The sequence below is a fragment of the Lytechinus variegatus genome, chromosome 3, assembly GCF_018143015.1.
Source record: "Lytechinus variegatus isolate NC3 chromosome 3, Lvar_3.0, whole genome shotgun sequence".
Taxonomy (NCBI): Eukaryota; Metazoa; Echinodermata; class Echinoidea; order Temnopleuroida; family Toxopneustidae; genus Lytechinus; species Lytechinus variegatus.
In genome coordinates this window covers 41933007-41946704 of record NC_054742.1, presented here as the reverse complement: position 1 = coordinate 41946704, position 13698 = coordinate 41933007, and the positions used below count along the sequence as shown (strand labels likewise).

Genomic DNA, 13698 nt, shown 5'->3' with positions numbered 1-13698 from the left:
CAACCCAACTAAAGCAAACCATGGAAAGGAAAAACACTGGAAAACTCTGGATAATGTGAGTTAATACTAGCGCACATGGAAATAAGAAAAAGATGGACATTTCTGATCTACACACTATAGGTGGCATATTCGTAAGCAACACTGGGTTTAACTTTATCAAGAGTGAAAAGGAAATTTTAGTCAAAAATTCTATGAAAAAACAAACCAAATTACTTAACCAAAATGATATTAACACCACTATCATCATTATTTCCCCATTTCACTCCAAAATATTTTGTAAAATATTTTCACTATTTTTTTTTAAATCTGTACTTGATGAGTGAGACTTGTTCAGTTAACCAAGGTTAAACATGCTTTAAGAATACCAGCCCATATTCAGTATGACAGGTGTTAACTTGTTTCACAAAGAAATCTCTGCATGAAAGCTTCATAAAGGGTGTAAAATTCTCAAAAGATTATTATATAAACATTTAAATAATGAGTATGTTGTTATGAAGTCAAGGTTGAATGAGAGAAAAAGCTCATAACCATGTTTATGTAAACCTAGCAAATATGCTACTCAGCTGAAATATAAACATGACTCATATTTATCCAGCTATTTTATTTGAAAGGTATTTGGACCATCTTTGGTAACTTATAAAGCAGATACTAGCATGGGGGGGAGAGGATGGCTCTGATTTGAATGGCTTACATTTTGTGCCAAGTTTCTGCCCTTTTCTAACACTATTCATGACATTATCTACTGTAATACCATAGTATGCTTTCAAAAGATTAAGCTTTGTAAAGCTCTTCATATCATACATGTACCAACATTCATCCCTGTCTTAATTTCTTGAAAGAAAGAAAATACAAAAATAATAGGGTTTTCAGTTAGGCATTATAGGATGATTAGGATTGAGGTTCAAGTTTTATTTAAAGCTGGACGTTGGATATACTATCAAACAACATGTGTTTAAGTGACAGTTACCATAGGAACTGTGCTTCTCAGTCAATAAAAATGAAGGAAAGTTGTCAGATCTGACAACTTGTCAGACAACAAACGTTGGTGAAATGCTCTCTTGCTACAACCATGTGGACTAAAGATCTACCTTTTGAAGAAGACCAAATGATTGATTTCTGTTAAATGTATTTCTGATAAAATGTATTTTTAATTTTGGTTTATCATAATGGGGATGAATGTCGTAATTTAATACATGCACCCCAAACATGATAAACAACCTTTCTGTGTGTTTTGAATATTTCTTATGATGTAGAATTTGTGTAAATTAATTTTTTTTTTTGGATATTGATTGTATTTTTATGTAAATGATTGTAAAGGGCAATGCAATTCGGCTATCAGCTACTATAGATAGCCTTGTTGACATAAACAGTTTTAAATAAATCAATAAATAAATAACTAAAAGTTTTTTCCCTTTAAACAGGTCTCATTGGAATCTCATCGTATTGACCACCTGTTCATAAAGATCACATTTTTCTCTCCTTTAGGTTGTCTTTGCAAACAGGTTCACAACATAGGCTCAATATAGGCCGATTCAATGTGCAGGAATCTCAAACTGACCATCTATTCTGTAGGAAGTAGCTGATCCTAAGACATTGACTGGTATTGCCTCTCCTCCTCTCTCACGGTAACGTAACTTGTACTGAATGATCTCTCCATTGCGCTCATGGATCAGGGGTGGTACCCAGGAGATATCCAAGGCGTTGGGCACCGTTGGTGCAGGGTTAACACTCACGTTACTGGGCATCCCCGTAGGATCTAAAACAAAAGCAATCAAGAATTATATGCAATAGTTGAGAACAATTCTACAATAAGATCTTTTTATAATGAATGACATCAGATGCGTATGAGACAGGTACTGGATGAAGAACATGATTGTTGATTGATAATATGCTACATAAATTAACAATTTGTTAACTTACTTGCTCCAGGTGTTCTGACATTGATAGTACTGGTTCCACCGGCTCCATTAGCATTGTATGGGATAACGGTCATCTCATAGAGTGTGTAGACATCAAGGTTATCAAGGATCAGACTATTATCTGAGGGCGCAACCTCTCTCTCCATCGTGCTCCCCATCATCTCATCAGTTACCCTAATGATGTAATTCATCAGGTCACCGTGTGTATCAAAGGGTGGTCGCCATGACAACTCCATAGAGGTGGGGGAGACTGGAATGGCTCGCAAGTCGGTTACCTCATCAGGTGTCACTCCTATTGAATAAATCATGAAATTGAATAAGAAATCTTAAAGTTTCCCCTGCAATCACAGCCAACAAACGTGAGCATTAAAGCAAAACTTGAGTAGTCACTTAGCAAAGTCTAGATCTGCATATTATAATCTATCGCAATATGTGAAATTCCGATGAATAGGCAAAACCTGATAACATTTAATAATCACCATTTTATAAGCACAAACTGGCATTTTAATCAACTATAGCTTACCGAAAATAATGCATATTTGAGCAATTTCTGATTTATGCCATAATAATTCAGCAGCACACAATTTACATTCGTTCAAAGAATTGGTTGGTCATTATATTGAAGAAATTGGATCAATTTATATTAGAAACAATTCTGTAATCATTTTCACAGCTGGTATTCATCTTTAAAACATGAGGAACTCACTAGTATCATCAGGTGTAGTGACAATAATGACATCAGAAGATGCACCAAGTCCATTATTATTCTCTGCTGCTACCCAGATACGATAAGCTTGGTTTGGTAAGAGATCGGTCACCATTTTAGACAAGGTATCCTTGGTAACATCAACTAGCCTCTTCCTACAGGAAAACATATAGAAAGTGCATTACGATTAGAATAATAGGTCTATAGAATCTTGCTTCAACAGGGAACCTACTCGAGGGTTAGGAGTGTGGGGTATGTGAAAAGGGATATTTTGGATGGACAGTGTAGAAATGGTTAGAGAGAGGTGTGAAAATACTGAGTAGCATATTCAGAATGCTAGGAGCTTAGAGCTTGAGGGACAGTACAATCACCTAAGTAAAACGATATGGCACTAAGTAAAAGAGAGATAACAGACTGACATTTCTTTTATAACCATGTAATATGAGTAGATGAATGGTTTAATAAACTTTATAATTCAAAAGTATTGAAGGAACCCTTCCTAATGGTACCCATTTGATGTTTTCTGATAGGATGATAGGATGTCTTCTGATAGGGGATTTGCACTTTAAAGCTTATGATCTAGAATCAAACACTTCATGCACTTTACCACAATATCTCTACAGAAGTAGGCCTATACCCATCCATTATAAACATATTTATCATCAAAAGATAACATTATGCATATTATGATATTAACTTTATAAGGTACTTATAGTCAACTATGAGGCACAGTGTGGATCACCTACCTAGCGCCATCTTCATCCTTCTGAACATAGAGCTGATATCGAAGAAGAGAGCCTGGGATAAACGTTGGTGGTCTCCATGACAACGTGATGCTCTGAGGCTGGACATTGATGGCACTCAGGTCAAGAGGTGCAGTAGCCACTGGTCCAGTCGGAGTTTCTTCATCGGGAATAACAGGTAACTCAGTTGGTAAGGGGTCTGGTACATCGACGGGTGGAGGTGTGGGACGGGAGGTCGGGGGCTGCTCAGGGGGGAGAACTCCTGATCAGTGGGAGGGGTTGGTAGGCATGGGTGGGGAGAAAGGGGGATGGGTCATAAGGGGAGGGGGCAGGGAATGGCATGCAAACACAAAGACAAATGCAAATGCAATATATAATAACATGCAACCATGCAATTCAAAACTGCGAACAAATAATAAATATCAAACATCAAGCATTCCATACTTACCAATCAGGATCACAAGAATCATGCAGAATGTTGACTGGCATTGGTACATGCACAACTAAAGAACTCAAAATAAATGTGCTAATACAAATATTACAATAATATACATGTACAGTATCCACAATAAAGATATTGTGTTCAATGATTTGGTTTCATCAACGAAAGTGTTTCATATGGAAATAATGCATTTGAAAGTGAAAATAAGTCTGATCAGTTAACAAACAAATGCATTGATAATCATCTCATCAAGTCTACATGTTTGTTTATCATAGAACTCTCATTTATCAAATTTTTACATACAAACATTTATGAATAATTAAGACTTTAAGAGCACAAAATGACAAGCACATTCAAATGGAAAACTCAAAATCAAGGAAAATTGCTATAATGAAATAATAAAGCTATCAATGACAAAAAAGCATACACATATGCAAATAAAAGGATAAAAATAAACATCCATGCAATAGTATACATTATGGCAAGGGGACATTGGAGGAGGTCGGGGTAATCATCATATCATGTCATAAATTTATCATAATCTTTGTATTGTTCTTGTTATAGTATACAACACTATAAATATATGATTTAAAAGAAACAGATCTACTGTACATATATCCTACAAATATATATTCCCGAAATCAAACATTTAAATTAACATACATAGCAAATATTTTGAATGAAAAAAAGTCTGTCTGAACTTGACTGAATATTCTACCAATGATAATACAATTAGAGCTTGCTGTATTTCACATATTATTTATGTTGTTTTTAGTGTCATTAAATATTTAGGTGGATGGACAAATGTAATCAATGAATAAGATGTGCTGTTGCTTACAATGCTTTCCTTTCCTTAAGAGCTTAATCACCTTTTTTCTGAACTTCTGAAAAAATTCTTCAGAAAAAACGCTATTCTAGGTCATTGGCATTCCATCGCTATCAAGATACATGCATGTTATATTTAAGGTGAGAGATTCCTCATATCTATTTTTCATTCAAACAAAATAATATTGTGAGAAATCGTTATCACCACTATCACTGTCATGGAGAACATGAACCTACTTAATAGGATCAGACAGCCTAATATTAATTTATACAAAAGAAACAACTTGGAACAGGTAATGAATAAAAGGGAGACTGCCCGAAAGCGGTAACATTTGATCCAGCTCCTCTTATGTATGAGAGTCATGTGGAGGCCGGCAGAGCCCTAAAAATGTACGTCTATAGATTTCAAGATATGGCTGAAATGAAGTTTGGCTGCCTGGAGCAGGTTTTAGCTTGTTGGTACACAGCCTAAGCTGTTGCCCTGTTTTTTTTTTCTTGCTTTCCCTTTCCTGACAATGCAATTAATCTTGTGCACGTAAGCTTCAGAGCTTACGGCTATGTATATATGTGGAAGCAAGGCTTATTTTTGCCTTTGACTCTGATCGGCTAATATCACTTTTCTTGTCTCCAATCTTCCCCTTCTTGATTCTAATCTATCAAATTTAAGTAGCCTCTGTGAAATAAACCCAATCAAAATGTCACCCTAGTTGTTGTTGTTTCTTTATTTTCATGTTTCAATGTATTTCTTTCTTTTCAATTATGTAAGTTTCCATAAAGAGAAGGCAGTCAAGTGAATTGAAAATTCATCAAGCCGGGGAAATGCAACAACAAGGCGGCCTAACATTTCTAACTTCCTTATCTTTTTTCTAGTTTGAGCCAACAGTTTTCAAAGACATGATCTGTTTTTTTTATACTGAAAATGAATTTGTCTCCTACTTGAATTTATCCACAAGGAGTTGATATATATTTGTAATTTCATAAAAATAAGTTTTTTTAGAAATAGATGAATAAAGTAAAGATCATAAAATCAAAACCTGAGAAAGTACCAGTATCCCTCCTTTTCAATCAAATAACTGCCATCCTGAATGTCAAGCCATGCAGAAAATGATGAATTAATAACACCCCATGATAAAAGGAAACATGATTAGTTTTTAGCACCATCAGCATATATCTCAGACTCCAGCAAAAATAGATAATATGAAAATAGATAGAGGATTAAAAAGGAGAATTGAGAATGTAGACAAACTGATGGCCAAAAAGACAAATAAGGCAGTCTACTAACATCTTTTCAAGCTGTAATCCCATGATTAGCGCTATCAATCACACTGTCCACGGCCCACACTTTTGGTGATGAGATATAAATATTGATCTTGGCTTCAGTGAGAATCAATGCATATTTGATATCCTTTTCTCGCTTTCACAAAGCTAAGTGCCATTTCTCCTGAGTCCCCCTCCTCAGAATCATGTAACACTTCCTATTTTGCATCTCTCCCATTACTACGTGTAATAAGTATCCTCTAAACAAAAACAACACTTATTTTCAGACACTCACTAGAAAACATTTAGGTTTCAAACATTTGAAAATGGGACCTCCATATCCATTTTTTCTTCATCCTTCATTAACAACAACAAAATTCAATTGAGAATGAACACATGCTTTGAAAGTTCATCTGTTTTGTTAAATAAACCAATTTCCTGTCTCAAAAAGAATGTATGAAATAAAATACACCAAAATAGACAGCTTGGAACTAGGATGTCACGTCTGAGAATCTGTCTCATGCATACTATCATAAACATCTACAAATTGAGCAAATTTTTGTGTAGTATGCAATGATTTGAAAATTTCAATGTTCATGTTATATGTCGAGATCATTGATTTTCGCTGATAGTGGATTGAATTCCCCAGAAAAGTATTTTCTACTTATTTGAAAACCATGAAATGAAGAAAAAAAAAGAAAATTTATTTCAAAAGATAAATTATTTCAATGAATGAATAAATAGAATGCATCTATAGTTAAAATCATGTATGACCATAATGAATGTAGCTGCAGAAAAGTGCAGTATCTGAATTAGATATAAACATATTTTAAACGCATTAAGAATGCAGTAGTAGATGTACAGTATCGTACTCTTAGTTTTTAATATAATTTTTTGTTGGGGTGAGGGGAGTTTCACGTATGTGTTTCCATGGTAATTCATATGAATTCTTTATCACTACCAAAGCATCACAAAACACAGAAATAGCTCATGTGGGTGTCTGATAAAGGTCTTTCAATTTGATTATCCAATTAGAAGGTAAGATACATCAACTGAGCAGGTGTCTGTCTATTATCTCTTTAGAAATATGTGAGCTGGAACCAATGTCTTCACGGTCATTCAACTCCTCAATCCCAACCTCAATATCCTCCTACCTCTATTCTTTTTCCCCCATCTCAATATAGGCCCATCACCATCAGCCCCAGTTTGTTCAATTTCTAGATTCCAACCTGATCATCAAGATTTAATCCTGAGATTCAAGAAACCCATGTCAGCCCTTGTGGAAGACTCTGGGGAGTCAAGACTTTTGTTTGAGATTGAAAAAAAGAAAGTTGTGTGAAAGAGAATCTGCACTTTATTCTCCTTGTTTAAATGTGTGATGGTATGATACCATGAACAAATCATCCTGAGCCGAAAACTGGATATGTTTTCACTTGCAAATTATAAGTCCTAAGTTGACTCAAGATTGTAATCTCAAGACAAGCTAACAATATAGTCTGCTATTTGTGTCTCCGTGACAAACAATCTTGAGTTATGATCGGCATAACTTCCAGGGATAATGTACCGGTTCCAAAAATAAACAGGATAATATTTTGAAAACTGTGGCTGATGGAGACGGGTCTAGAGGAGGCATCAACCTCTTGATGAGTTTTATGGTGGATATAAAAACTATCCCCACTTTTCAGAGAGGATTGTGATACAACCAAAGGGTATATCATGTTTCTTTTCCAGAGGATACCAACTCCTACTTAGCCAAGCTTAGGTACCCATTGTGCATACACCATCCCTGACATGGCATGTTTCACAATACCATAACATTCAACAAAGTGTTGCATGAATGTAATCAACGTCAATGGTCTCTTCAGAGGCTGAAACCCAAGGGCATGTATGACAGCAAACATTAGTGAAACCTGACCCTGTAAATGCTTGGGGTGATGTTATTGTTACCTGTTACCAAACCCTGGTGTGATTGTCTATGTGCATGACTATGTGTTGGGTGACAGATGGGACCTTAAACTTCAGGGACACCTTGGCTGTATTCAGTTCACACTTCTACTCAAGAAACACAATTTTTGAAACATGTTTACTTTATCGTTGGTCAGTCCAGCAGAATGCATTCAGAAAATGTTGAAAACGGTGCATTTTGAAGGTGATTCTGTAAAATTTCATTGAACATAATGGAGATCTCAATCATGATTTTCTTCCAGTTGAGACTTACACTGCAGATACTCTAAGTAATGATGCGCAATGGGGGATGTGAAAGGGGGGAGAGAAAAGAAAATTGAAATCATCTGGCTTAAGAAAATTGATAGAACACTCCCCTACAGTATGAAAAACTATTAACTCTCAGGAGAATGAGTGGGGGGAAATGTTGTTTTGTGAGAACAGGTAATGTGGTTAGTTTTTAGTTGATTATTGACATATCTTGGCAGGTGAGGTAGCTGTTGTCAAACTGCAAGATAGATCTGTAAAGCTAGGTGACAGGTAGCTGGGATTGATCTTGCCTGACATGGTAAGTACCATTCACCATTCAATTGACATACAGCAATAAGAGTGGCATACTTGGTTTAAACCATCTGGGGGATGGATGTCAATACAACTGAAGCCCCCCCCCTCTCCCTCCCATTTGATTCCCTATTTTTTTTCTACCACTCTCTAGATGGCTCTTTCCATGTATGTATCCCTCAAAACACTTCTTTCCCCTGATTTTATCCTTTCTTTCACTCACCCACACTCTCACTTATCCTAATCAATCACAGAACTAGTAGTTATTCTTAAGGTGACTGAGTCACGGTTACCATGTAGTCTATTCACTTAAATGATCAAATTTCAGCAATTTGAGCATGGGGGAGAGATAGTGCCATGTCACCTATTTTAAACCACCCATATCAAAGATTTCCAAGGAGGCAATAGCAAGGGGCAATGGGGTAATACTAACCAGAAGTACCAAGAAACTCATGAATAATTCATTGTCATTCAATCAGTACAATAAGCATATTGTTACATGGACTTGTATTGAATAGCTTCTTCTTACTTTTTGCAAGCAAAGTTCTACAAAATTACAGGTAGGAACTGTCCCAAATGCATAAATAAACTAAATAATGGTATATGACAGCATGATAATTAAGTTATGGTCTGAAAGATGAAGAGACAGAATTAGGACAAACGCAACCATAGTCTTTACTCGACTAGATGATAAGAGAATTCACACTAAGGATGCGGGGGACCAGAAAAGGTGTCGCTGCAATGGAAAGAGGAAAAAGGTGTAACATAGATGCTATCCACTGGGTAACATAGTTCTATCCACAGGGAAAGAGATCGATCGAAGAGGGATTATATCAAGAAAACAAGGGCCGACAGCTTGGTTTCATCAATTCAATGCCCATCATACTTTCTTCTACATCTTTAAATTATGCAAATGTTACCTTGAACATACAACTTCACTGTCACTTGATAGAAACTAAAAAGTTAGAGGGGGTGCCATCAATAAGACAGGAGCTTGCCATATTGACAAGGATGGACTTGGTTGACCCTGTTCCGAGAGATACAAGTTGCGATGACCTTTCGCAGGCACCCTCCCAGCTAGAATCGCAAAGAAGACAAGAGCGGGCAAGATAGATTGGACATGTATTTCCTGAAAAAAGGTACGTGTGGAGGAACATGAGGGGTTCTTCACCATGCCACAGGCAAGCAAGAATACGGGCTCACGTTGTCATAGTAATCGCCCAAATCCTCGATTCTGGATGAGCGGGGAGAGGTGATATGCCTTCTTCCTCAAGAAGACTGTGAACTAGGATGAGGATCGAGTTGCCCACCCTGGGCAACACCAGTGCAATCTCTATTGATTAAGCTCGAGTGTTTGGTGATATGAAGACGGAAAGACACAGGAAGGGAAGGAGGATTATATGCACAAAAGCTTTCAGCAATGCCTGATCAGGATAGCTATAATCTCTAAGCAAGGGAGGACATCGGGAAAGATCCAAAAGAAGCCAAACAAAAGAAGAAAACTTCATGAAATAAAAACAAGGTAACATCAACCTATGTATGCAGTGAAGTTATAATATACAAGATGTAACAATACTCTGAGAAATTATCACAATGTCTGATTATACAATTTCATTACACCTTCTAAAACATATTGGACACAAAGTGGCAGTAGCGATTCTATGCCTCCTGAGAATTATTTCATACAATGAAACCAATGGCCAGTGTGTCCTACATATGAAAGACACAAGTTTCAAAAGGAGGAAAATTTCAATATCTTTACAGTTTCCCTTCTCAAAGAATTTAACAGCACACACCTAAAAACATTCTACTCTTAACTAAAATATTAGTGATAGTAGTTATAAACTATGATGATAGTTTCATTCTCTGCTGTGACCAACAAAATCAAAGATTCTTATTTTGTACAAATATGGAAAAAGTAAGAATAGAAATTGAATAAATTTCTGCATAAATTATGTTAGTCTTAAAGAATATGAATAAGCAATCTTGTTTCTTCCTTGAAAATTTCTAATAAAGATTGTTGAAGATGTAATGGATGCTTGCATTTAGATTAGGGCAAATGAAGTTGGAGAGCAATATCTCATGTTGTCTTGCAATATATTATTGAATTAGATATGCACCCGTATAAATACAGATCCCGTATAAATAACAGATTATGAGATCTGAGTAAGATCCTTTTCTGGGGCAAGCAAACATTTTGAGGCCATATGGAGCCATTCTCAAATAGCAACATGAAATGAATGATGAAGGTTTCTTTTTAACCTACATTCACAGTATTTTATACAATCAAAGACTAAGCAAAAAAAATGTAAATGCACATTAGAATGTGTTCTCTTTTGATGAGAAGGAGATATATAAATTAAATTAATATATCTGTGATACAGATGCAATAGATGGATCACAATTCTGTAAATTAATTCATATCAAATATACGATTTCTTCATAAAAATGTATGAAGGGAAAAACATCATGTTCCAAATTTTTAAAAAATGCCAAAAAGGACAAAAATCCTGAACAAAAAATCCTCTCTCATGATTCTTAACTTCAAATGTATAAGAGCCTTAACTAGACAAGTGTCTGATGCATAAGCAGCTGTTTTTATATATCTCACTTTGCAACAACATTTCCCATGAGGAAATAACATACATTTTTGACAAGGGTCTGTGTTTGATGCTATCAAGTTAATTTTTCCCTAAAGATATTCTGTTTCCATGGAAACAATGATGATAATGGTTCAGGTGAGGGGGGAAAGGTAGAGGGAGAGAACAAAAACAGCGTTACAAAAGAGAAACACGTTATTGGGTGAATAATGGATGGGAGAGCAGTCTTTTCCTGCATTATTCATGGAGACGGAGGAAAGTGCGGTTTTTTAAGGATTGATGCAGGTGACAGCACTCGCCGTATTCTCTCTTCCACGTTTACTCAAAATAACCCTTGGTAATCTTAGCATCTCCAGCCTGCTTTCTAAAGATTGGGATCAGTTTGAATTCTACTCAAAGGAAGAAATGGAAGAAAAGGATAATGCAAAACAGACAAGGAATTCAAATCCATAGAGACAATATACTACACTACACACAGGAATACAACTTCTTTGATTCCTAAGAAGATAAAGTATAATTCTCATTTGTTGATAGAAAGGGATAACGCATATTTGCACATGGAGCTGATGCATAATCTTGATATAATATCTTTATTTGATGACCTTTCATGATGAGATCTACCATGCAGATTCTAAATCTCACTTTAACCATTAAATTTGCTTATACTACGAATAGGAAAGTATCAATATGATTTCCTGTTAAATTTTCATTTCAGGAGATATTCTAAAACTTCCAAATACACAGACACTCAACTGAAAGGAAAAACACCAGAGCCTGATAACTTTTTAATGTTTTTTTACGCAGACATTAAGTTAAATTATAGAAATGTTTTATTCATAAATAAATTGTAAAAGTGACATATTTTACTAGGAGAGAATTTATTTCCAGCTCCCTTCTTTTCTTATTTGTTTAATTGACTATTTCCGTATTGCAGCCTATAATTGCATTTATTGACAATAACAGATAAATGAACACTTGAAATACATAATAGAGGATAATGGTATGAAAATATTTGCTGAGCTTATGTTTGAATAAAATTTGTTGTATGCGTTGTAAGAAAAGGTGAATTAAACAGATTGGGAAACGAACCAGTAAATTTTTATCTAAAGTAGATATCAAAATACCTCAACCAAAAATATTCAAAAATTTATAGAATGCTTATTTTCAACTCCTCTTAAATCTCGGGTCAGTGAGAAGCATAGTATAATTAATTTTTAGAGCTGGAAGATTTGAGAATTTCTAAAGAAGAATGATCAGCAGTAAAATGTGTAAAACCTCTATTGTATTTACTTTGCTTATTTTTACACTGATATATTACAGATGTCTGAACTTCTGATATGATCTTTAAAGGCAAACACATCTGTCTCCAGTATTTCATTGAATAATTTGTTTGTTTTTTACCTCTCTTCCCAGACAGAGACACAATTTATTAGGAGGGGATGAATTTATATGTAAAAATAATGAATAAAAGATCTCAACACGATCCCATTTTGTCTCTCCGGTTGCAAATTGGCATGGACCATACCTTGGTTCAAGGCATAAACAGCATTTGAGAAACACATATTCAGCAGAGAGTCCAGGGCTGGAGTGTGATTGAATTAATCCCCATGTCCAGGTTCTGCATGAATTTTTAGTCACGCGTGTGAGTGCTGAATTAGCAATGATTCTTCCCCGTTCCTTAGCCCGTTGTATGAATAATGCACGGTAAGACGACACTCGGCCACAGCAGCAGCAGCAGCAGTTTCCCAAAGAAAGCTCTTGTGATGAAAGACATTAGAATGGTGGGTGAAAAACCGAGTCTTGGTAGGAAAGTTTTACAAAGCAGTGTGGTAACTATTCCATTTATAAACAATAATAATCATGTGGTACTGTCTCTTTCAAGATTGAGTGCATTATTTCTGTTCATTTTGGTTTATATTTATCATGTGTTCCAAAAAATTGAGTTTTACTCAAAATGTAAGAGAAATCAAAGAGGATAACAACCATTTTCTCAAAATATACCTCTGAACTTATCAAGGAGAATGATTTATCAGGAATCATAATTATCAGAAAGAAACATAATAATTAGAAAGAAAAGAAATACAATCTGCAAGCTAAATTCCTGTAATATATTGTAAACTACTCAGGAATGGACAGACATTTGATATAAAAAAAATCCCCAAATTCTACAGATTTGATAAAAAAAAGACCCAAAAAATAGCATATGGTGTCTATCTCTCTCTAAATGATGAGGCTTCCAGTGCCTAATAGACCCCCATTATCCTATCGTACGAATAGGCTTGCAGCTTGCTACATTTCACAATAAATTAGTCCCAGCTCACTCAACAACAGCATCAGTAGTGTTCCCTCTGTTCTGACTCTTGAAACTGATTTATTTGACCTAGTTTTTTTTACGATCCTCATGACTATTTAAAGCAAGCAGAAGCTGTTATCTCATTAGCTTACGGTTGATCATTGTGTCAAGGCTTACAGCTTTGTAATATCACTGTCACAGATGGTTTTAAATCCTTCCAAAAAGCATCTTCACGCATGCTTATGCAATCTGACATCAAAGTTTTATGAAGCTTTTTACGTCATATCCTATTTTCCAGCACTCCAGCAGATACTTCTACTCGCAGTGTTAATCATCATTGTTTTATCCTGATATCTTAAGTCTTAATGCAATTTGAAAATAAAAGTGTGCCCAGGGAACTTTTATCAA

The 13698-nt window shown here is 35.4% G+C and overlaps 1 protein-coding gene across 1 annotated transcript in view; it reads right to left on the bottom strand.

Annotated features, from left to right (window-relative positions):
- The window catches only part of LOC121411057 (neogenin-like), a 62206-nt gene that overhangs the window by 31523 nt on the left and 16985 nt on the right, over positions 1–13698 (bottom strand). Inside the window, exons 7-10 of the mRNA XM_041603540.1 lie at positions 3372–3630; positions 2626–2780; positions 1921–2211; positions 1559–1756 (exon numbers count right to left, since the gene is read on the bottom strand). Of these exons, the coding sequence (XP_041459474.1) occupies positions 1559–1756; positions 1921–2211; positions 2626–2780; positions 3372–3630 (903 nt within the window). The remainder of the gene's footprint in view (positions 1–1558; positions 1757–1920; positions 2212–2625; positions 2781–3371; positions 3631–13698) is intronic.